General features: G+C 44.0%; 1 protein-coding gene across 1 annotated transcript; it reads right to left on the bottom strand.

Moving 5' to 3' along the window:
* Positions 1 to 1,463: 1,463 nt before the first annotated feature.
* Positions 1,464 to 8,929, bottom strand: PUT4 (Amino acid permease family protein). The gene is made up of 2 exons (XM_008791130.6): positions 7,902 to 8,929; positions 1,464 to 2,178 (listed from the first exon to the last, which is right to left on the bottom strand). The coding sequence occupies exons 1-2, from the start codon at positions 8,833 to 8,835 to the stop codon at positions 1,601 to 1,603; spliced, it is 1,512 nt and encodes a 503-aa protein (XP_008789352.1). The 5' UTR covers positions 8,836 to 8,929; the 3' UTR covers positions 1,464 to 1,600.
* Positions 8,930 to 25,552: the final 16,623 nt, after the last annotated feature.

Genomic DNA, 25,552 nt, shown 5'->3' with positions numbered 1-25,552 from the left:
TAAGTCCTAATTAATCATTAACCTAATGAATCAAGGTGACTCCTAATTGGGTTAGGATTGAAGAGTTCAATTGAGTCATGTTCATTCAAGTTCTAATTGGATTAGGACTTGTATAAAACCCAAATTGGTTAAACCTTGGACTAAGCCTAATTAGATTAGGACTTAGCCACTAGAAGACCTCCTAATCCTCCTTAGAGGAGGACTAGGGTTAGCCAAGAGGGAGGGGCGCACGCCCCTCCTCTTTTGCTTTGTTGGTGCGGCAACACAAGAGGGGCCGGCGCCCCTCTCGGAAAAGTATCAAGGGCTCCTAATTTGTAGGAGCCCTTCATGCTTTAAAAAGGGATGTGGGCGGCACCCTAGGGCTAATGATTGAAGCCCTCTCCCTCTCCAACTCGTGGCCACCCTTTCTCCCCTTGGTCTTCAGCCGCAAGCAAGGGAAAAGCAAAGAAAGTCTTGGCGGCATCCCTCCTCTCCCTCTCTTGAGTTCCAATGCAAGCAAGGGGAAAGGCTGCAGGTCTAGCTTTTGGTTCTTCATCCAGATTCCTCCTTCTTCTTCCTCCTCCCAAGCATAATCAAGAGTTGATTCAAAGGGAGGAAATCAGCCATCCAAAGTTGTCTCTGCAAGGGAGCTAGCACCCCGGGGAGACAAGGAAGCTTTGATCAGATCTCTACTTCGTGTGTATACCCGTAGAGGCCGGACGCGTGAACGGCTTCAAGCGAACCATCATCCTAAACCACGAACTTCAGTTTGCGGTGATCATCTACCCGCACAAGGTGAAGATCTAATCTTTCTAATGGTTTAAAAAGTTTTTTTAATTCTAATCTATCTACGAACGGTTTTTCAATAACGTTCATAGGATGAACGTTGATCCCGTGCATGCCAGTTCTGCTGCATCTGAAATTATTTTAATTTTCTGCGGCATGGGCAGGTTTCCAACAGAACAATTGCATCCTAAACCTTCACTTTTAAGAGTGATTGGCGGCCATCTCAAGTCCACCTGTACATGCCAATTGTGAATAGAACTTGAGATTGTCCATCACTCGCAAATATGGCTTTCTTGACACAAATATGTGTCTCTGAATGAAGAGCATGCTGAAGGTTGACACCTAGAAATACTAATGTGGACTAGACTTTATTACTTAATTTTTAGCTCAGTTTAAAATTAAACTTCAATTCATGGAGCATGTTGGTTGGAGTCTGGTTCCATTAAATTTGAATCAAGACTAATTCCAACTTAAGATTCCTACCAAACTCAAGTCAAGCTCGAGTGTCTTAGGTTAAATGATGGTGAGTGCTTGAGTTTTTTGAAAGGAAAGAGAAGGCAAAAACTGAACAGTGAGTGCATACTGTGAGTCTCTTACCGAGCTCTATTCCGACTTTTTCTCCCTCGAGTCCCAAGCCTGTTGTCTAATTGATTGTCTGTGTTACCATAAAAACGAAAAACCATCTTCTAGGACAGGAGTAAACATAAAAATGATTATAAAATTATAAATCACGCAATATTACATTCCTACGATTTGGGTGTTATAGAGGATTCAGTATCCTTGCAATATATTCAGGGCTTGATTTTGTCCTTCACAATTTTACAAGCCCCAACCCTCACACCTCATCTCTTTCCTCATTTTGTCTCTTCTCCTCACCCATCTCTTCCCCATTGTTAAATTTCAGGCATCCTCTATTCCTACAAAATCCCAGTACAAAATAAACTCCAACAGCTAACACTGTCAGCCCAGCGCTGATCACAAACACCTTCCAGGTTGCAATGGCCATCACAAAGAGCAGGAATGCTGAGGGAACCAAGCACAAGAGCACCAGGCCTGGGAGCCTCATGGGCACGCGGTAAGGCCGCTGAAGGTTGGGGTCCTTCCTTCTTAGCCACAGGAATGCAGCAAACTCCAAGAGCATCCCAAGGCTATAAAGGAAGTTTGCAGACGAGATTATGTCATCGAAGTTCATGAAGGAAATGGCGAGGGTGATGAGGCTCGATGTCAGGATCCCCAGCCAGGGGGTTTTGAACCACTTGGCCCTGTAGGCGAAGGCGCGAGGCAGCAAGCCAAGCTCAGCCATCCCCAGCAGCTGAAATGCGCAGCTACTCAGTTGAGCTTCATAGAGCCCAATCGCTGACAACACCGCTCCCACCTCCGTCCAATACTTGAGCCACTTTCCAGCAATAATGCCTGCAGGAGAAGTTTGAGAGAGTGGATACAAGAAAAAACATAAGAAACTCTTCAAATGATCCAAAGAGCTTTCTTCTCTAAGTCTCTGATTAGCAAAATTTAGGGCTGCCAGTAAGACAAATTCAGTTCAAAGAACCCTAAATTTCGTTAATATATCTGCAGATGTTTGCTGAAGAAAATAAATGCTGTCTAAGTTGACGCTGCATTCATCTTTCTATGGTTTTTTCTAAGAAAGTTATATTCTTTAAAAATTTTGAATCTAGTCTGGGGGCTCAGAATTTGACATAAATAATCAGATAATCATCCATAGGCCTAATCCTCGATGGTGTAATCAACCATAACAAATTGGAAAGTCTGGAGTGACCCAGTTGTCCCAGCTTTCTACTCTAATCTAACTATGCAAAGTTGCATTTTTATGCCCTCATAGGAATTTGAAATTCCTCCCAAGATTTATATATATATATTTTTTCAATACAAAGAAGGCCCCAATTAGGATTGCTTTTGGAGGGGCCAAAAAAACACTTTTTGGAGCCTAACAAGCACTTTCTGTATTCTTATAATATCATAGTATTATATTACAATTTTATACTATTCTTGTATTATACTTGATGTGTCTCAAAATTGGCTACAACTCATATGGAGAGCCGGCCAAACCAAGCCTGCCACGAAGCATCTGAATCACCAACTAAAGCTTGCAAACCCATAAGCCTGCGACTGACTTTGAATTTCACAAAATTTTCTATCACTACCGACACCTCGGCCGAAATCTCAAGTGGCTACTAAGATCACCCTAGCAAAACGAGCATGACATGATCTGCGTGGAAAATACCCATGCCTGATTCTTATACCCTGATGGAACTCTCAGCTCTAAATCGTGGCCTTGCACGACCAGAACAACCCGTTGTCAAGCACTCTAGCATCTCTCTCATTTGGTGTTTGGGATAAGTCGGTTTTTAGCGGCAATAGATTGGTGCTAGAAGAAGGGATAGATCCCATCACAGGAGGTCTCATCTTTAAAAAGTGAATAATTTGTTGCTATGAAGTCTCAAAGGGCACAACCGGCACCTTCTAACACCCAGCCGAATACACCAGAAAAGTTCGATGGCTCTTACAGAGCCCCCGAAGGGCTCCACCCCCACCAGAACTGCAAGCAAGCCCGACGGTAGACCCTGAGCAATTCAACTACTCATGCAACAGGTTCATGCGCTAACTGCTACTGTTGCGCCATCACTAGGGACTTTGCCTCGAAGTCTCCTTGGACCTACCTAACAACCAACTAGGAATCAGTAAAAGTTTTTAGGTGCTGGACCTGGAGTTATTAGGTCAGTTTCAACTCGGTGTGGAGAGCCTCATACTTGACCTCATTATTCGAGGCCTTGAAGTTGAAGCACGGTGCATGCTGTACAATAACTCTCTCCGAGATGGTTAAGATCAACATAGCCTCACTTTTATCTAAGTTAGAGGATCTGTCGGCATGGAGTGTCCAGAAATCCTTTGGCTTGTGTTCCACTAGCAGTGTGCTGACCTCCGAGCACTCTATGATGAAGTCTGCCAATACTTGCGCCTTGATAGAGGGTTTGGGCAGGTAGTGGATGTTGAATTCACTGAGCTCCATGGCCCATTTAACCAGCCTTCCTAACAAATCCAACTTTTGCAAGACTTGCCTTAGCGGTTGGTCGAAGAGGACAGTGATGGGGTGAGCCAAAAAATGTGGCTGGAGTCTTCTTGCTAAGATGATGAGCATGCAGACCACCTTTACCAACTTGTGGCATCTTATCTCTGCATCTCGGAGGACCCACCTTACATATAGTATATAGGCTTTTGGACACTGGCTTTCTCGCAAACCAGGATTGAACTTATGTCGATCGAGGAAACAACAAGGTAGAGGTTTAGCATCTCGCCAGGAGTTGGCTTGGAGAGGAGCAGAGGGGGCTGTAAATTATTTCTCATAATGTAGTACTAATGAAGCTGTGAATTGAATGTCCATTGTTCTCGTTATTACTAGCAAATGCAATAAAATTCTCCTATACTCAAAAAATTGTATAACTAAAGATTAATGATGATGCTTCTCAGGAAATGAGCAATGAGATGAGAGTACGCTGGTTACACACAAAAGGATCATTTTGCCATGTGGAAGGGTTGGCATGACTAGAAGGAATTAACAGGCCATACACAAGAAGTGCTTGTTAGCAAGTTGCCAACCAAGCTATTGGGCCCAGACAACATTTCTATCAGAAGCATTTTCCAAAACATAATTTTCTTGAACCACAAAACAATGCAAGTGATTTTATCCTAGCCTTCTGGACCGAGCTGTCCAGCAAGTGCTACCAACCCTCTTAACAGCCCTATTCGGAAGAGCGCATAGGTGAAACAGGCAGGGGAAGAAACAAATATGCTACATGACTAACTTGTAACATTTTTATGAACAAGATAGGCCATATTGCTTAAGATTAAGGATCTTGTATCTTTTTCCCCAACTCTATTTTGAATCTTATAAAGCTGCAGGATGAGGATCTCCAGCTTCGCGCCCTAAAAATAATTAATCCACTTATAACTCCCAAGCAACTGGTGAATTACTTTATGCCACCTTGGTCTGGTAGGAAAATATCTCAAGTGTATCGGTGATGGAAGCCTTCGTTATTTTATAGGGAAGCTGTGGCTCTGATTGGCTGGTATAGATCCACTTGACCAACCTTGCTTCCACACAAGACTGGTTCAAAATAAGGCAAATGATTTATTGACACTCCTGGCTAGGGCAAAATTGTACACCACGAATAAGCCAAGAAGATAACACTAGTTAAAAATATGGCCCAGCTATCCTGGAGGATGATTCGGCCACAATCATCAACTGGATCCGGGGGATTCGAGGGGTGCCTGCAGCAACCACCCTCTGCTTCGAGATATTTGGGCTATGACGAGGGATGAAGGGGCATTCCAGGCCAAGCATTTATTTTGTGAAACTAATAAGGCTGCGAATTGGGTGGCCGCCTATGTGACCAGCCATGTTGATAGTACCTTATGGGTTGGGGATGGGGAGTTGCTCTGAGCACTCCGAGATATTATTTTTTTGATTTTATTGGGTACATTTGCACTCGTCAAGTATGAATCATCTGGTCTATCAAAAAAATAAAAAAAAATCTGACCCAGCTATTCAGGGGCCTACTTGGGTGTTATCTACCCTACAATAATTAATTGAAACATATGTTACTGCTTAGATACTGAACATCTAATCTAATTGGTTATTGAGTTGGAACTTGATATTCACAAAATGCCTTATTGAAATATTTATAATATTTAGGAAGTATGATACGCCACATTCAAACATTATTAAGTTTTAAAAAACCAAATCACATTTCCTACTAGAGTATTCATCAATACATGTAAGCATCAAGACGTTGAACAACCGATAAACTGTTGCACGTTGGAATGGCAGAGATACATATTTGCGAGCACCAACCAGTCAAGTCCTACAAAGTTCGCATAAAACCTGTTCCAGATATGACCCCGCCCAAACCTTATAAGTCAAAGTGTACGGATATTAACGTGCTAGACCTTGACTCTTCCCATTGCATCTTGCCTTCTTTTAGAAAATATATTTAAAAATATCTTGGATGGTAGCAATCAACGGATGACGTATCCACATAAATTATTGCAACCATATTATTTTTTTTGACATTTGGGGTTAATTTCCTCCTTGGATCCTGGACCTCTCCGCTGGTCAAAGCTGGATACAAACCAAAATGGAACCCCGATTTTCATGTCCGAATAGGAGGGCGGTGCCATCCGAACAACCGCCTCGTGGTATCTTTATAACCTTATATTAACCAACCAGCCAGCCCGGAAAAAGAATATTCCCTAATAAAGTAATGCTAATAAATAGGTCCGAAATAAATCCCTCCGATTGTTCCAAAAATAATACCCATTCAAAACCCCACTTAATAATACCCATTCAATAGGTCCGAGATATTATTTTTTTGATAGTACCTATTCTATTTTCGAGATCAGATATTGTTTTCTTGAATTTTGGCTGATCCGATCCGACCTGATCCATTTGAAATTTGGATGATCTGAATTCTGGCGAACTCGATCCGCCCCCTGATGATGTCGTGCTAGCTGCCATCCTCGTGACTCTATTGTTGTTACCTTGATGGCGATGTCGTGGGTCTTGAAGAGCTCACGGCGATGTTCCAAAAGGAGGCGATGCAGAGGGTGGAGCCAAGGCAAATGATGAAGAGGGGGCTGTGGCGGGTGGCAAGGCGATAGAGGGTCTGGTGGACAGGGGCTTGGAGGAGTGCAGGTGGCCGATGACAGACCCGAACAAACAGACCTGACCTGAACCTAAACCAGACTCGAATTTTCTAGATTGGGACCGGGTTATACATGGATCTGAGCCAATCCGAATAATCCATTGGGTCAAAAAATGTAACCGTGGACCCGAGCCAACCCGACTCGATATTCTATTGGGTTGGGTTGGGTCCAAAATTAGGACATAAATAAGAAACTAGGTTAAGTCAGTGTGACTCATGATCTAGTCTGACCTAACCCATTTGCACCCCTAGGAGGAGCTAAACAAAAATCATATAGGGCGAGCACTATAGAATATCATATAGAGCAGAATTTCTATTTTGTTACGTTTCTTCTAGCGCCCATCTTAAAGAGAAAATGCAAGAGTCTAATAAAGATAGAACTATTAATAGAGTCCTTCAATCCCATAACTTTAAACAAAATAAAAACAGAAACTACACTCGCCAAAAGAGATCGTTCATAAAGAGAGACCTTTTGTATTTTCTTCTTCCTTATCCAACCTCTCCATCTATCTTCCTTCTTATCAAGTTGTCTATCACATCCGTGAGGTCTTTTTTCTCCTTCCTAGTTTATTTCTCCTCCTCCAAATCCCTCTATTTTTAGAATCTTTGCACCTAAGAGTTTATAAAATCTAAGAAACAATATATATATAATTTCTTATATTAGAGAAAGTTAAGAAATCCTGTATTGGTACTAATGAATACTATATTCTGAAAACTATATATCGATTAATCTAAAGGTGTGTATTAGCTTGCGAGATGATTAATTTATTTAGTGTGTATTACCTGACCATGTAGTGTATACTGTAAAAAATATACTCTAAAAACTTTGTATTGATTTACCAAGAGGTGTGTATTGAATCACTATCAAATAAGCTTACAGCATATGGTAGGAAGTTGGTGAGTATGTATCATCAGCTATGTAATGTATAATAGTGAATATGATATTCTAGAAATTATATATCAATTTGTTTTGAGATGTGTAGTAGGTTGCTAAATGATCAATTAGTGTGCATCATCTAACTGCATATTGTGTACTGGTGAACACAATATTCTTGAAACTATATATCGATTTACCTACATATGTTAATTGATTTGTAAATGACTAATTTGTTTGGTGTGTATTACTTGGCCATGTAGTATGTATCACATTTTTTTTTTATTTTTTTTAAACATGAGACTGACACTTCATTAGTATGAGTCTATGATATTTGAGTTTTTTTTTAAAATACATACTAAAAGATATGATAAAATATGGAGTTAGCTCCATATTTATTTATCTGACGTCCGCCCTAGATGATTTTTTGTTCGTTAGGAGCATGCCTTCAACCGGAAAGAGAAGAAGAAGAAAAAGCCGCCATTGACATAGGAGCAAAAAGGGGAGAAGAGCGGCAAAAAGCCTTGGCTTCCAGTCCATACCTGCGGCGTCGGCGAAGTAGCCGTCCCCCCACGCGTCCTGCGGAGCATCGATCGCCCCGATGGCCGCCATCAGCGGCAGCAGGTATCCCAGTGACGTCATCAGCCCCGCCGCCAGCAGCGCCCTCGGGAACGTCCTCTCCGGCCTCTCCACCTCCCCCGCCATCGTGCTCGCGCTGTCCCAGAAGTTGAGATTCCAGAACAGCGTATTGAAGAACAGCCTCCAGTCCCTGCTCTTCCCACCCTCCAGCCACCGCCTCGGCCGGAGCTTCGGCACGGCGATCGCCGATATCAGCACGAATGGCATCAGCGATGCCACCCCCAGCGCCACCGCCGTGTACCCGACTATGGTCAGGCCCGTGTAGTTGACGAAAGAGAGCAGGAGGTTCATCCCGGTGACGGTGGCGTCGCGGGGGACGCCGTCGCCGAGCACCGGGGCGGCGCGGGCAAGGTAGTCGGCGCAGAGGACTGGGAAGGCGGCGCTGTTGATGACGCCGCTGAGGAACTTCCAGCTTCCCATCATGAAGCCAGGGAAGCGACCGAAGGCGCGGTCCGCCCAGAGGACGAAGCCGCCGTTGCCCGGGATGGCGGTGGCCAGCTCCGCCGTCACGAGCGACTCCGGGATGCTCCAGATGAAGGGGAAGATGAGGAAGCCGAGGAGGGCGAGGAGGGCCCCCCCTGCCTCGACGGCCGGCTCCGCGCCGTATGGGCCGCCGGCGACCTCGAAGTAGATGACGAAGATGAGGGGGATGAGTGTCAGCTTGTTGGGGCTCGATGGATTGGGTTTTGGGAGGATGGATTCTTGGAGGGTGCCTGAGGATCCCATGGGCCGTGTCGATTTATTATTAGGTTGAGAGCCGCCACTTCCACCACCACCTCCGCCGCCTCCTCCCTCGCCCGGGCTTCTGGGACCTTGGAGTTGGATCTCTGGGCTCATTGGTGATTGGAGGGGATGGATGGGGTTTGGTGGCTGAAAGGGTGGGGCTGAGCCGCTGAAGGGTTGGACAAAAGTCCTTAATAGGACAACGACGATATTTGTTTTGGCATGCCTAACGCTGTAATGGGTCGGATTGATAGAAGACCCGATTCGACACAATCTATTTAGACTCAAATCAATTTGTGTTAAAGAACCATGGATCCGGGTCTGATTTTAAGATTGGAGCTATTTTATTTTACGGACTAGGCCTGAGTTTGCTAAATTTAGATCCTGACTCGATTTGATCCATTTAATTTTTCGAAAAGTTTTTAGTTTCCAACCGTATGACCCCAGCTGAATCCAGAAAATCCATTAGGCCCATAAGCGTGAACAGAGTGTGAACAGAAAGCATGCATGCTCTGTTCGTCATTAAAAAATGAACAAAAAAATTAGAGTGAACAAATAAAATAAATTGCCAACATCCATTGAAATGGGCCTCAAAGATGGTCCATCGCTCTGTGTAAGACAACTCTATGTAGGGTTGTTAACGAGCCGAGCCGAGCCCGATCTTCTCAGGCTCGGCTTGGCTCGTCCCACAAAATTTTAGGCTCGGGCTCGGTACCGAACTTTGTATCGAGCTTGGGCTCGGACTCGGTAGGTACAACAAAGGCTCGGGCTCGGGCTCGTAAAGCCCGTTTGCCCGAACCCAAGCCGCTCGGGCCGAGCGTGAGCCCGAGCTCCGGGATGGCGACCAGGGGATGGGGATGGGCGGGCGGGAGAGAGAAGAAAAAAAAAGAAGAAATAAAGAAGGGAAGAATGAAGGGAAGAAAGAACAAAAAAAAAAAAGGAGAAGAGTGGACTCACCTTGTCGTGTGCGGCGGCCGCCGGTTTTGGCTGCGAACACCACCGGCACGGCGTCGGCCGCAGACACGGCCGAAGACGCCATTACATCCTACCATGGCTAGGCTGAGGGGTGCGGGAGATGGGAGAGTGCAGTGGGCCGGTGACATCTTTTAAGAGGTGTTTGATTGCTTTTTGCTGCGGCGAGTAATAGTGGCAGATATTTTGCTTGAGGGAAGAGGGGGGAGTGCCGGAGTTTCCCATCGCTGCACCAATATCGAAGCACTGGTCCTGTACGGCAACTGGGTGTGAGCTTTTAGAAGCTAGCAAGTGCGGGTGGGCCCATTGGGGGGAGGGAAGAGGGGAAAAAAAAGAAGGCCAGGGAACGTCGTTCGATGCCCAGATCAACGCCGTGTTCACGCCATGTTCGCCCTCAAGTACAACGACATTAAAGTCGTGGTCTCTGACACGGGGTGGCCATCAAAGGGGGATGCGAACGAGACAGGGGCAGGGGCGGCGTGCGGCGTGTGCTGTCGGGGAACGCCGAGATGTCGCGGTGGCCGCAGGCGGACCTGGACGTCTGCCTGTTCGCCCTCTTCAACGAGGACCAGAAGCCGGAGCCCACCTCGAAGAGGAACCATGGCGGCATGGCCTCTTCTACCCGGAAAACCAAATCCAAAGCCGTGCGGAATTGGCTCGGCTTGCTCCGTGCTTGATACCAGGTAGTGAAGTCGCGAGCCCAAATGAGCTCGTGAGCTGCTCGGGCTCGAGCTCGGGCTCGAACTCGGGTTTAAACGAGCTTCATTTTAGGCTCGGGCTCGGGCTCGGGCTCGTTTGATTAACGGGCCGAGCTCGAGCCAAGCTTTTACCAGGCCAAGCCCGAGCCAAGCCCGAGCAGCTCGGCTCGTTAGCGGGCCTAACTCTATGCTATTCTCTTGCTGCTGCCATCTCTTTTCAGCCTGATATAGAAGTTTGTCTCGTTGTCAATGATCACTTTCACATTATCTCTTGTATTTGTCTTCTGGGTTGCAGAAGTTTACTGAATCAAAAATTCTGAATCTCTATTATTTTTCTTTTTGTTAACTACAGGGTACCTTGCCTTACTGTTTATCTTATATACATATTCTTGTACATAATTTTTATCTTAATAATATTGCCGGGTGGTATCTTGTCTCTCTTATTCTTTTTTAAAAAACTAAAAATAGAAAACAAGTAGACAAAATAAATAACTGAAAATTAAGTGCTAAAATGGAGAGCAAAAATTTCTAATCTTGCTGGCTTATACCACCTAGACAAAGTAGATGTGTGATACACTAAATTCAATGATTAGGGTATTACTTGTTGATACGATTTATTTAGAAAAAATATATATTAATGATGTCAGATATAGTCTGTAGCTTATATAGAATTTATATTTTTTTTTTTTACGAAAACAGAATGTGAACATATGAAAGGATTATAGTGTAAGAGACATAAATCCACTTGAACCGGACCCGACCCAAACCCAAACCAGATCCAATTTTTTTGGTTGGGATCGGGTTATACATAAATCTGATCCGACTCGAATGACCCATTGGATCAAAAATTGTAGTTGTGGACTCGATCTAACCCGACTAGATTTTCTATTGGATTAGGTCGGGGTCTGAAATTAAGATCTGAATAAGAAACTAGATTAGGTCGGGGTCACTCATGACGCAGTCCAATCCGACCTATTTGCACCGTTAATGGAAACTATGCCTTTGAAGTCATATGAAATGGAGCTTGGGATTTGGGAAGGTAATGCTTCAATCACGGTAAATTTCTCTTTGTAGTTGTTTCTTCTGTGCTTAACCAGAGGGGAAAGATCTAATTGGAAAAGAAAAGCAAGGAAAGACGGCAAGATAGCTAAATTTGAAAAACCAAAAAAAAAATCTGTCGGGTGGGTTACCTAACGGTGAATTCGCCATGGAAGGTGATACAAACCGTGTCCGGATAGGCGATCTTTTATTACGGTATATATTATTCCATGAATGGGGATACAACTAGAGGATGGTCAAAGATACTCCATAATGACTCTTTTATTGGTCAGAGTAATTGCGGTCTAACTTTTTTTCAAATTTTTACTTTCAGTTTATTTTTTGTTCATGTTAATCAAAAATTTTATTTCAAGAGCATTTTAAATTTATTCCTAATTTCACTCACACTTAAAGAACTATATATAACACATATATAATTGGTTGTCGCCCAAAATTCGAACTGACGGAGTTAACATTGATGATGGAGATTGGCCGGCTTGGTTGGTCCGTGCGGCGTGGAATTCAATTTGCAAGCAAAGAAGATGATCAGGAGATTATCAAAACTTATCCAGTGGGGGATTCTTTGATACTTAAGTCAGGCAAAACTTTGGTAGGTTGAAATAAGGAGGAAAGAAGAAGTATGAGCTACAAGCTACAAGTGAGGTGAAAGTCTCTTATCTCGAGGCTCTTTTGGTTTGATTTATATAGATAAGAGGGTGAGAGTCTATTTAGTCGTGGGATCCTTAAGTGAGCAGTTATGTTGATTTAGATGGATCACTAAACTCGATATGGAATACTTCGACCACTATGAGTAGGGATGGACATCATGATCTAGGAGGACTACTAGACTTGATTTGGATGATTTTAGCCACTACGAGTATTTAAAAGGATTACTAGACTCGATATTGACTAACTACTATGGATATGCAAAAGGATTACCGGACTTGATGTTGACTACTTTGGCTACTACAACTAGGGTTGGACAAGATTCAGGAGTGAGATCAACTATATCGAAAATCCAAGTTGCAAGCCAAACTTTTAGAGGCCCTAACTTGGTCGTATGATACTCGATTAAGATAATCTTTTTTTTTGAAATTGGGGTAGTTTTTCAAAATTTATAACTTTGGGCTAACCTCCTAAGAGGTTTAATCAGATCAAAATTTCATTGTTTAGGATCTAAAATGGACTGGTCAAACAAAAGTTTCCTTTTCAAGTAAAATTTTTATCGAGTGTAGCTATCTATCTAAAAAGAATTAAGTGGGATAATAGAAGACGGAGTTGATGTAGAAGTCGAGATATATTTTTTTAAGAATTTTATCTTTTTCTAGAATATTTCTAAATGTAATTTTTTTAGAATATTTATATTAGTTATATTTATTTTAGGATATATAGTCTTAATTTAACTAGAAAAGGAATCTAACCAAAATTATGAAAAAAGGAACCTCGCTAGTATTATAAATAGGGGCTATATATCTCAGTTTAGGGGGTGTGGAGGAACAATGAAAGAAAAGAAGACGTAAGCCCTACTCTAGTAATTCTTCAACTTCTTCTAGTTTTTTTGAGAGATTCGAGTTGAGCAAGTTGAGAAAAAAATTTCTTCTTGATCGGATCAAGTTGGTATCAGAGCCAAGCTCTTACCTAATAGAATTCCAACTTAATCTGATCAGATCAAGTTGGTATTAGAGTTTCGATCTTCTACATTTATGGGAGCCTTAGTTCATGGTCTAGACGTGTGAGCAATACAACCAATTAGGAGAAAGACTATCCTTACATGAAGTACATTGAAGAACAAAGACAAGTATGGCTGCTAGTTTTATCCTGATGGATGATAAGGTAATGAAATATATCACACAACTAGAAAAAAATATTGCCCAACTCGCCAAGATCGTGTCCTGATTGGTGACGCCTTCAACATAAGCATCAACAACTTTTGTAGCAAAGTTGTCTCCTATATCTAGAGACTAGGATCTACCATATAACAAGGATGATGAAAGCTAGAAACCAACTCCAAGCAAAGCTAAATGCTTCTGCTATGAGGCGTGGAAGCAAGCATTTCTCCATCTTTAGTTCTTGTGTAGCAGGAGTTAAATCCTTTAAACAAAGAGAGCTCTGATCTAGGAGGATCACCAAACTCGATGTGAATTGCTTTTACCACTATAAATAGCCTTGTGCAACATGATGTAGGATGATAACCAAACTCGAGCGGACCACTATGCCCATTACGGATATCTAAAGGAATTATCGGACTTGATGTGGACCACTTTGGCTATTGTCCAACTATGTAGCCTAAGAGGGGGGGTGAATTGGGCTTTTCAAAAATTTTAAACAAAATACAGTAGAATAAAACTTAATCAGTGTGTGTGATTGATAATTGATAATGAATAATAAGTATATACGCAGAAGTTCAAGGCATATAGACCAAACACCACAAATATAGTAAATCTATATGGAGCAGCCTTTGGGTTTTACTTCTAGTGATTGAGATCACAAGGTCTGCAAGCTGCAAAGGTCCATCTATGGACTAAAGCAAGCATCTCCGAGATTTTGAGAACTGCCGCGATCAAGCACAGTGACTCTGCCCCGAGGTCGACTTCAGCAGCCTTTGTCTACTTCTGGGTGGGGTCGCCGAGGCAGCCATCACGGCTAAAGTGGGCGAGCTGGCTGGGTCACATGAGCTCGTCGCCGATGTGGTGGAGATGTGGGCACAAGTGTGGCACATCCAAAGTAAGGAATGCAAGAAACTGCAGTGGAAACAGTGTAAGGGTCGACTCATGCTGTTAATGAATCGACTCCTGAAGAGCAAGGGTCGACTCATGTTGTTAAAGAGTCGACTCCTAAAGAGCAAGGATCGACTCATGCTATTAAAGAGTCGACTCTTGAAGAGCAAAGGTTGACTCATGCTGTTAAAGGGTCGACCTCTGGTCTGTTTCAGATTTAGGTAGAGACGGGATTTGGTCTTCTACCTGCTTGAGACTCAAGTATTTGGGTCTTGAGGGGGCTAACTATTATTGGGCTAGGTTTAGGCTCAAAAGGAGAGAGAGCATGCAAGTCATGGGTATACATGGGCTTGGGTTGAGTGCTTTCTCATGTGGTTTAGCCTAGGGAAGTTTTTAGATTTGGGTCATGATTAACTATGTATATATACAGTCACGTATTTTGTGTATGGATGGAATGAAATCAGATGATACTCCTTTCTTCCTGAAAACTCTATTCCCTTCTCTTCTCTTTCTCTCATGCACGTAAGCCGCCGTCCCTAAGAACCCTAGGCTATAAGGAAGAAGAGCCTATTTTCGCTCGGCTCTTGTTCTCCTCCACCATCAAAGAACCAGTGATCCACGCCTCTAGCAGCGAAAGGAAGTCTCCAGGTGCTGTGGTTTGAAGCGGTTCATCTTCTAAAGATTAGGATCCAATCCGTTCGGTCTCCCATAATTGGTATCAGAGCTATTGGTTGCTGATTCAGTGAAGAAAAATCAAAGTCTGCGGTTAGCCTTCAAAATAGAATTTTCTGCGTTCATTAAATCTCTATTTGGTGTTATGGCTTCGAAAAATCTCAAAGCAGATTTTGAGAAGTTCGATGGCAAGGAAAACTTCACCCTATGGCAGCAAAGGGTGAAGAATTTGCTGGTGCAACAACGGATCTATAAGGTCTTGGTTAGGAAAAGACTGGAAAGGATCAGTTTGAAAGACTGGGAGGAATTAGAAGAGATTGCTTTTAGCAAGTGATAAGTGCTAAATAGTGCATAAATTAATATCTTATTCATAGCACTTATCATTATTTTAATTCACATATTTCGTAAATTCAACTTAAAAAATGTGTTACCTTCATCATTGCATGTTAATAAATTATCAAAGATAATTCAAGTTTGATTTGATTATTTATTGATTAAGCTTAATGCATGCAGGTCGAGTCGAGCTCAATTAGGTAAAGCCTAAACGGACACTACATCATTTCACAATTTCACATTCTCCGGAGTCGACTCCAAGAACTCTTCTCCAAAATTCAGTACTTTCCAAGTTCACCTAAATTTCTTCCCACTCATTCCAATTCTCCTGTTTTAACATTAAAAATAATACAATCCCTTCGATCAATTGTCTCACAGATCTCAAAATATATCATCTTTAGCCGCACGGATCCTAAAGAATTCTAGCATTGGCCTCTTCCGGTTCCCAGCCAAATGAAGCATGCTCTTATCTCTTCACGAATCTAGCCTTACCCCTTCTTCGGAATAGAATCCCATCTTGATCTCATGAACTCCCCAACGTCCCAGCATCTTCCCCTGTTCTGGAATAGAGTCGCATGATCCATGGGACAAAATCAAAACCCAGCCCGCACAACCTCAAACAAACCACGTATCCTCTGCGTTGAAGCCGTCCCAGCTCCCTTGTTCTGGATCAGCCTCATCCGCAAGCCATCCCGCGATGCATATCTCTTCCTCGGCTTCATCCTCCCGTGACCCCCGACTCCTTCATCCACGGAAAAGATCCAGCTTTATCCCTTCCTCCCAACTTTCGTTACCAAACTTCATCCCAACTTCATCTACATCTTTCCAAGCTCTCAATAACGTCACCAGATCATCATCTCCCCTGTCCAAGATCCTCGTCCGCATCCTCATCCCATGTTTCATAACAGAACCAATCCCAGCCGAATCCTCTTCACCCGAATTCGTTCTAGAGAGCTCCCAAACATCCGCAGCCTTCCTCCCAGCTCACGAATCCGTCCGAGTTCATCCTTATCCCACGACCAGCTAGGATTCAACGTCATCATCCCGGCTTCACGAATCAGCAGACTCGGCATCCATCTCCCGAATCAAGCAGAGCTTCTCCAAGGATCCGGATCAGATCTACAACACTTCCGGATCATTTCACGTCCATAGATCCAGCCATTCCCAAACTTCCTTTCTTCCGGATTGAATCCAGTATCCACTGATAGCTTCAAATCCCAGCGAATCATATCTTCCCAGAATTTCTTCCAACCGGGAACATCATCCGAACCTTATCATCCCCTGTTTTCCATTCCGTGTTCATCTTCCACGATACCTCCTCCCAGATTTCATCTGCATCACCCAAAGATCTTTTCCCATTCCGTGAGCATCAAAGGATCTTGTTTCAACCGATTCCCAGTGAACTTCCTTCATCTCATTCCGTTCCTAGCTCCCCTGTTTCGGAACAACTCCCTCCCAGCTGAATCAAGCTATCCACGGATTCTCTCATCTCTCCTTCATTCCGTTTGCGAGATGCAGCTTCCAGATTAGCTCCAAATCCCACGATTCTCTACTCCGGATTAACTCCATCATCTTGGACGAATCCATGCATTCGGCCAACGGCAAAGGTCCATCGTTCAGAGGCGGCCCAATACATTTGGGGGCCTAGGCCTTTTTTAAAATAATAATAATAATAATAATAAATTTTTAATAAGTATAAAATAGAAGTGAAAAATTGTAACAAAATTATAGAAATTGCAACAAAATTAGGGGAATTAAACGCTGGATGTTGAAATTTGAAAATATAATTCAAAGGGGATTAGAAGAATAACAATCAAAAGGGGATTAGAAGAATCACACCGTGTATGCCCACTGAGTCACCGTCACAGTGTCAGACTGACAACAGTGACAGGCTCAGTCTCAGAAGTCAGACCGTCAGACGTGAGGGAGGGACTGAGGGGACGGACGGGCCCGCCGGGGTCACGGCCTCACGGGACTACGGGAGCCGGGGCCGGGGAGGGAGCCTCACGCCGTCTGCCGTCACGGCCTCACGCCTCACGGGAGCCGGGGCCGGGGGCGAGCGAGGAGCGAAGGAGGTCACAGCTCACGGGAGACGGGAGTGACGGCCAGACATGGTCACAGGAGCCGGGGCCGGGGAGGGAGGCGACTGGCAAGGAGGTGGAGCCGTGGAGCGGTGGAGGTCACTGCGGCCTGCGGGCTGCGGCCTGCGGCACTGCCTCTGCCTCACTGGTCACGGGAGGCGGGAGCCGAGGCCGGAGGCCCGGGAGGGAGGCGAGGAGGTCGTAGCCTCGCAGGATCGCCGGGATGCTGCCGGGGACTGGGAGGCGCTCAGGCGGAGCCGTGGAGGAGACGACCTCGCCGGCTCGCTGGATTGAGCCGGACGGGCCGACGGGGTCACGGCGACACGGCCTCACGGGAGCCGGGGGCCCGGGAGGGAGGCGAGGAGCCGAGGAGGTCGCGGGCGGTGGGACCGCCTGGATGCCGGGGAGGCGGGCTGGCGGGGACCGTCGCGGGATGCCGGGGCCCGGGGAGGCGGGGACTGGGAGGCGGACTAGCGGAGGCGCGGGAGCACGATGAGGATTTTAAAGAGAGCCAGAGACCCAGTCGAACAGAGTTACAGAAGTACAGAACAGAAGAGGATTGAGGACTGAGGAGTGGAGGAGAAGTGGAGACGATGAGGATTTTAAAGAGAGCCAGAGAGGAATGATGGGCGATGGCCGATGGGAGTGGAGCACCCGCGTCTTGTCGAGGTAGCCGTTGGCTCCTGCGGCCTTGCCTCTACTCTACAGACAGTGACACTGTAGCTAGCTAGGAGCGGGAGGCCGAGCTGAAAGGCTAGGAGCCTAGTAGCCTACGAGGCCGTCGCGCGGGGCTGCGGGGGCCTTCTCTCGAGCCGGGGCCTTGGGCGACCGCCTAGGTTGCCTAAGGCTTGGGCCGCCCCTGCCATCGTTATCCATGAAGAAACAGAGAAGGAGCGAGGGGGAGTTTCAGCCTATAAAAGGCTCAGGCGTGAACCGAGGAGGGGCATTCTTCTCTTTCATTCATAACTCCCCCACCGGGGGGGGGGGGCATTCCCTCTTCCCCACCGGGGACTGATCCCCATCAAGATCTTCTCAGAGGCGGAATCCCACAAGCTCCCACGGGAAGAAGAAAAAAATAAAAGGAGAGAGAAGAGTTTGGGTATTTTGGGAATATTTCAAAGGAGCCAATCACCATGAAGTCCTGCTGCTGTGCTACTGCTGCCGTCCACCACTGCATGGAAGCCTAAGCTCTTCACTAGGGCTGGATGCAACCCTAACAAAGGGACACGAGTTTTATATTTTATTTTATATTCTTGGGGTTGTATGAACTTATTATTTTTAATGGATATCTTCTTTTGAATCATATTTAATTTCTGTGATTTTAAGTATGATGTTCGTACAACTGTTCTTCATGATCACTAGGTAAATATAAGATAGTCCATGCTTAAGGAAGATGTGGTGTGCTACCGCATTAGTTTAGGGTAGACATTGCATGCCAACTGAAGATGGATTATGCCTAAATTACTTTTGTGAGATTTTTATTTAAATGCTTATTAGGCTTGTAGCCAATTTGCATATTAATCCAAGAATAGATTAAAATACAAATAATCCTTGTTCCGATGTTGGTGGTGAATTCCTTGCCCTAAGTTTTCCTCAAACTGATATCATTTTAATTGCATTTATTTATTAAATTCCTTAGAGTAATTTTCTTCACAAACTCTTCCTTTTAAATATTTTTATTTTATTTTAAAGAAAAGCAACTATACCCCAATCCCTGTGGATCGATACCCGTAATCACTATCCTACCAGATACGTGCTATTGCGTGGTCTTTAAAGTTGACTATCAATTTTTGGCGCCGTTGCCGGGGATTGCTAGCATAGTTGTTTTCTTTTCATAAAAATAAAAAAAAACTTTCAAAAAAAATAATAATAATAATATATATATATCTAAAATAAAATAAAAATATTCTCTATTTTTGTTACTTTTCCTATCTCGTTCATCTCTCTTACTAATTTTTGATTTTTCTTGATCAGGAATCGAAAAAAAATCTGGGATGATCAAAAAGGGAACTGCTGGAAAAGGAATGCTGTCGAGGTTTGCCTAATTTTTTTTTCAAAATTGCTGGAAAAATTTCCTTTGGTAACCTCTAAACCTTTCTTATTTAAATTAATTCCCTTTTGTGGTGACTGTTTGATTTTAATTTCAGCAAAAGTGTGAATGCATGCTTGATACACATACACCAATTAATCCGCACATAGTAAGGGCAATTACCCCAACAAGATAAGAACTGGATTTCATCACCAGATTCTTGCCCAAATTAGGTGAACCAATTTGCACATAGCTATCACCTTAATTAAAATCAATTAGACGTTGGTCCCTAGGAACATTCGAGCTCAATAGGACGAAGATCACCGAAAGTTGTACCAATTTCGCTCTGTGGCTCAGTTGATGTCTAGGCAAGCTTTGTCCCAAGGGAGACTGTTGCCCAGAGATGGTCACCCAAGAGGGGGGTGAATTGGGTGTTTTAAAACTTTTTGTCCAATTAAAAATAAAACACACAAATGTATGAGCTAAGGTAAAAATAGAGGTATGAAAACAGACAATCGCAAACACAAGGTTTTATAGTGGTTCGGAGCTTCCACTGCTCCTACATCCACTCCCCAAAGCACCTTTGGGAATTTCCACTATAATCCAAGATTACAGTCCGGTAGTTTTGCGAGTGCACTACCCAACTCGTTGTTTTACACCGGACTAACAACGAACCCTACAACCCCCAATTTCACCTAGGCTTGAGACGCCTTTCCCTTGTTCCAAGTCCCTTGACTGGAACAAGCACAATAACCAAAGGTTTTACAAAAGATTTGAAAGCTCTAAATAAGCAGATAAAACAGTGAGAAATAACAAAACCCGGAAGAACCCTTTTAGCCGTTGGAAGCGTGGGAAATGGTGGTTCTTCCAATGTGGATCGCGTTGTCTTGAAAGTGAGCTTTGAATGCCGATCGGGAGAGAGTAGTTGAGCTCGAAATCAGTTGGGAAGCTTGAAAGCACTTGATTTCTTCACTTGAATGCACTAACTCCCTTGAACCTCTTTCTCTTACTTCTCTCTTAAATGATCTTGTGTTGGGTTGGTGAGAAGTTGTTGGAAGGCACTTAAGAGCTCCCTTTTATAGCCCAAAAAGCAAATATAGCCGTTAGACACAAAAAAAGAAACGTTTGAAATTCAAACAAACCTGCAAAAAGGTGTCAGTCGCGTCCCAGGCGCTCCGGAGACGTCTCCGCTTCAACGCGAGACGTCTCGGCTGTAAGATTTTTCTTTTGACGTTGTTTGGGGTCGACTCGGCGCTTTACGGGGACGACTCTGATGATGAACCGTTTGAATGCTTGTTTTTCTATTTTTCTGAGAGGGTCGCCTTGCCACTTTACGGGGACGTCTCGGGATGTTTGCACTTTTTGCATGGGGACGACTCCGCTGTCTCGGGGACGACTCCGCTGTTTTATTTTCGAAAAACAAGTCCTCTGGAATTCTCTGAGAGAGTCGACTCCGCTTTTTTCAGGGGACGTCTCCGCTGCCTTATCATCGAAAAAGACATCCTCTAGAATACCCTGAGAGAGTCGACTCCGCTACCTCGGGGACGACTCCAGAAGTCTGCTTTTTACTCGCGGGGACGACTCCGCGTCCTGTGGAGACGACTCGCGCGCATCCCTTGAAATCGGCCTTTCTGCCGCCTCTGAGAGAGTCGACTCCGCCTCTGAGAGAGTTGTTGCCCAGAGATGGTCACCCAAGAGGGGGGTGAATTGGGTGTTTTAAAACTTTTTGCCTAATTAAAAGTAAAACTCACAAATGTATGAACTAAAGTAAAGATAGAGGTATGAGAACAATCAATCCCAAACACAAGGTTTTATAGTGGTTCGGAGCTTCCACTGCTCCTACATCCACTCCCCAAAGCACCTTTGGAAATTTCCACTATAATCCAAGATTACAGTCCGGTAGTTTTGCGAGTGCACTACCCAACTCGTTGTTTTACACCGGGCTAACAACGAACCCTATAACCCCCAATTTCACCTAGGCTTGGGACGCCTTTCCCTTGTTCCAAGTCCCTTGACTGGAACAAGCACAATATTGAAAAAGTTTTACAAGGATTTAAAAGCTCTCAAGAAGCAAATAAAACAGTGAGAAGTAATAGAACCCGGAAGAACCCTTTTAGCTGTTGGAAGCGTGGGAAATGGTGGTTCTTCCGATGTGGATCGCGTTGGCTTGAATGTGAGCTTTGAATGCCTAGCGGAAGAGAGTAGTTGAGCACGAAATCACTTGGGAAGCTTGAAGGCACTTGATTTCTTCACTTGAATGCACTAACTCCCTTGAACCTCTTTTTCTTTCTTCTCTCTTGAATGATCTTGTGTTGGGTTGGTGAGAAGTTGTTGGAAAGCACTTAAGAGCTCCCTTTTATAGCCCAAAAAGCAAATATAGCCGTTAGAGATAAAGTTAAGGGAGTTTGAAATTCAAACCAAACCTGAAAAAATTGTCAGTCACGTCCCAGGCGCTTCGGAGACGTCTCCGCTTCAATGTGAGACGTCTCGGCTGTAAGATTTTACTTTTGACGTTGTTTGGGGTCGACTCGGCGCTTTACGGGGACGACTCCGATGATGAACGGTTTGAATCCTTGTTTTTCTGTTTTTCTGAGAGGGTTGCCTCGGCACTTTACGGGGACGTCTCGGCTTGTTTGCGCTTTTTGCATGGGGACGACTCCGCTGCCTTGGGGACGACTCCGCCGATATATCTCCGAAAAACAAGTCTTCTGGAATTCTCTGAGAGAGTCGACTTCGCTCTTTCAGGGGACGTCTCCGCTGCCTTATCACCGAAAAAGACATCCTCTGGAATACCCTGAGAGAGTCGACTCCGCACTTTCTGGGGATGACTCGGAAACTCAGCTTTTACTTGCGGGGATGACTCCGCGTACTGTGGAGACGGCTCGCGCGCATCTCTTGAAATCGGCCTTTCTGCCGCCACTGAGAGAGTCGACTCCGCTTCTGAGAGAGTCGACTTCGACCCTGCGAGACGCCTCGCCAGGTGCCGGGGACGTCTCCAAACGTGCCAGTTCTTCCTGTTTGTGCCAGAGACGTCTCTGGAACAAACCGGAGACGTCTCGGCTGTCCCTGATCTGTTTTCTTCATCTCAAAAATTCTTCAATAAATTCATAAAAATTATGGAAACTTGCCTAGACATTTCTTAACAATATTCTTAATTAAACATATGAAATCCTCAAGTAAATTGTTAAGATAACTGGAATTATACTCTAGTGTTTTGTATTCATCAAAATCCATTAGGGGGTCAACAATCTCCCCCTTTTTGATGATGACAAAACACTGAGTATATACAAAATTCGAAATTTAAACATATACACAGTATTTGATAAGATGTACAAGTATAATATTTTGATTAGAGCTAGATACAGTGTGCATAATTCAAAATAGTCAATTTTCAGTTCTATCCTTATGCATAAGATTGATCTTAATAGCTCTTAAGCAATTTTAGCATATCAACTGAATTTGAATCAAGTTAAAATAAAATATTGATGCTAAAGATAATTGAAAGCTAAGTTCTTTTTGACTCCCCCTTTCTTTTCCAGAAGGGCAATTATCTTAAAGCCAATATTCTTCAATTTTATCTTTTCTAATTCAACTTTAAGTATGAGTGTAAATTTTGCATTCCATATTCAGGTTCTACTCCATATATAAGTTCTATATATCTACTCCCCCTTTTTGTCATCAACAATGAAGGGGACAAATTATACGTAGGTACTTAAAGCACAATTCCTAGGGGAATTCAGCATATTAGAATGAACCACTCAAGGGTATTCAAGTTATGCTCCCTCTGTCTATTGTTTTACTAGTGAATTCAGAATTCATTTCACTCCCCCTTTGATGTTCAGGTTGTGCTCCCCCTTAGGGTATGTTATGAGATTTTTATGGCACATCACAGAATCACATACACAATCACAGAATCACATACACAGAATTAGAAATATACACAAGGTTTCAAAAGGAATTGTATGACATTCATATATCATTGTAAACATTTGAAGTCATTACAAAGTTAAAAGAGGAGATCATTACAAGTATTCATTTCTAATACAAAAAGTGTTTCAAAATGAGCCTAGGGTTTACAAAAAGAAGAACCCTAGATGTCTACAAAGTGTCCCTCATCGGCGACGTTGCTCATAAGTCCTAGCAGCTGCATCTATAAATGCATTAATGGAATCTAGCAGTGTTCTGAACTGTTCTCCCTGGGACTGATGGAAGGCTGCCACTAGTGCTTCAAATTCAATGCTTGCCCTTTCAATTCTTCCTCTAAGTTGGGCAGCCACGGTGCCCACATTGCCTCCAGGGCTTGTCAACTCTTGAAGACCATCTGAAATGTTCTTCAAGCTGTCTTGTAGCTCAATTGATCTGAAGGTTTGGGTGGCACTCACACTAACTAGTTCTTGCGCTGTAGCTTCTATCTGAGTTCTGATTTCCTTCAACTCTTGTAGAAGCCCTTCATGTGAGGCTCTGATGGGGGCCAACTCAGTAGAGATCATCGATCTCATTTTCTCCCTCATTTGCTGGCATATCACAGATGCTAAAGTGCGCATCTGTTCTTCTGATAGGGAGAAGGGCCCAGTGACTGTAGGAGGAGGTGGCATAGAGGTGGAAGGTCCAGCTGAGCTGGAGGGTATATCAGGGAAGTCCATGTGGCTGAGTGGAGGAGAGTGGTGGTCAGGCTCCTGATGTGGGATCTCAGGGTCTAAAGTTTGAGCTTTTCTTTTTGGTACCTTAACCCATGACCCATCTACCTTGTGAAACTCCATTCTACGCATTGTGCTCTCATTATAATAGTCGGTGTTTCTCAAGGGTTTTGCAGGTTCATTTTCTGGAATGTGAACCTTAAAATGTTTGAATACTAGGGTAAAGATCATCCCATAGGGTATGCTAAACCTAGAATACCTATGACATATAGCAATGTAGTTCAACATAAGTCTAGGGAGGTTTAGGGGAATCCCTAGTAAGATATGGTGCATGATCACTAAATCTCGCTCCGAAACAAAATCGAAGCGGCCGGTTTTTGGAAACAAGACCCGGTTGACAATACTCAAAAGTAGTCTCATTTCGGCATTTAGGTCTTGTGAGTTCACTACATCAAGAGGCCCGCAGTCCTCTCGTCCTAAAAGCAAGTTTAGGGCTATTTCCCTTTGGGGATGTGAGGTCGGAGCCTCACCGTCCTTAGGGATTTGCAAGACGCTAGATAGGACATCCTCATTAATCTCTACCAACGTCCCCCAGACATGTGCAGTGTACCCTAAGTCCCCTAAGGCCATATTACTAAACATCTCTCTAACTAGGCCGGGGTAGGTCGATGTATTGAGGGTACAAAAGTATTCCCACCCTTGGGCACGGAGTTTCTCTCCAATAGAGAACCCCTCACTATCTAGAAAATGGAAATCTATGTACCTACCGGTGGTTACTGTGCGATTCGCACAGGAAATGGTCGTGGTTGGCAGAGCAACCGGAGGGGACGGCGCGGATGGCTCTTCCTTCCGTTCCTCACCGTCGGTTGCTACCCTAGGACACCTCCCACCGGTTCGTCTAGCCCTCTTAGGTGCCATGGATGCTAGGGTTTGTGATGGAGAGCAAATGGAGGCTAGGGTTTTTATTTTTGTCGGGGATGAAAGAGAATAGCTCGGGTCGGCTCGAGCTGTTTCACCTATTTAAAAACCCTCGTTCGGTCTCCGAGACGTCTCCGCGACTGATGCGAGACGTCTCACCGGGGGGACGTCTCTGCGATTTGCCAGAGACGTCTCCGGCACTGAAAAATTTCAGACTAATTTCTATCTTTTCCCAATTTATTTTACTCAATCACACTAATCAACATGATTTCTTTTGGTGAATACAGAGTGAGTTTGTTTGTGATCCTCCTCCTTAATAATACATCCTATAAAAGTTTGATAATGATTTTTTGAATTATTAACATTGAAATGAGGAATGTTTGACCAAATTTCGAATACCTATGAAATAGGCTCTGAAAATATCTCCATGAAGAGTCCAAGGGAGGGTAACCATCCTCCGGAAAGTCGAACAATTCGTCATTTAACTTAGATAGATTCATGCTTTCACTTATGTTGACCTTGAGGTGGATTACTAGTTTGAGTAGCAAAGCATTGCAATGCAAGTTCAATTTAATTGCTAGGATCATACAAGCTCAATGCATTCCTTAAGAAGTTGAACCTATCTTTACAAAGGGGCTTTGTAAAGATATCGGCCAATTGATTTTCAGTACATACATACTCAATCATCACATCATTTTTCAGCACATGATCCCTAATAAAGTGATGCCTAATCTCT

The sequence above is a fragment of the Phoenix dactylifera genome, chromosome 18 (assembly GCF_051530095.1).
Source record: "Phoenix dactylifera cultivar Ajwa chromosome 18, Ajwa_hap1_PhDact_Kaust_v1.1, whole genome shotgun sequence".
NCBI classification, from domain to species: domain Eukaryota; kingdom Viridiplantae; phylum Streptophyta; class Magnoliopsida; order Arecales; family Arecaceae; genus Phoenix; species Phoenix dactylifera.
Note: the sequence above shows the minus strand (reverse complement) of the source record. Positions and strands in the feature narration are given on the sequence as shown.

Excerpts from the sequence above, each read along its gene's own strand:
- PUT4 (XM_008791130.6), bottom strand. The coding sequence starts at position 8,835 with ATGAGCCCAGAGATCCAACTCCAAGGTCCCAGAAGCCCGGGCGAGGGA. Across the intron at positions 2,179-7,901 it reads CTACTTCGCCGACGCCGCAG|GCATTATTGCTGGAAAGTGG; the intron begins GTATGGACTGGA and ends CTTCTCCTGCAG.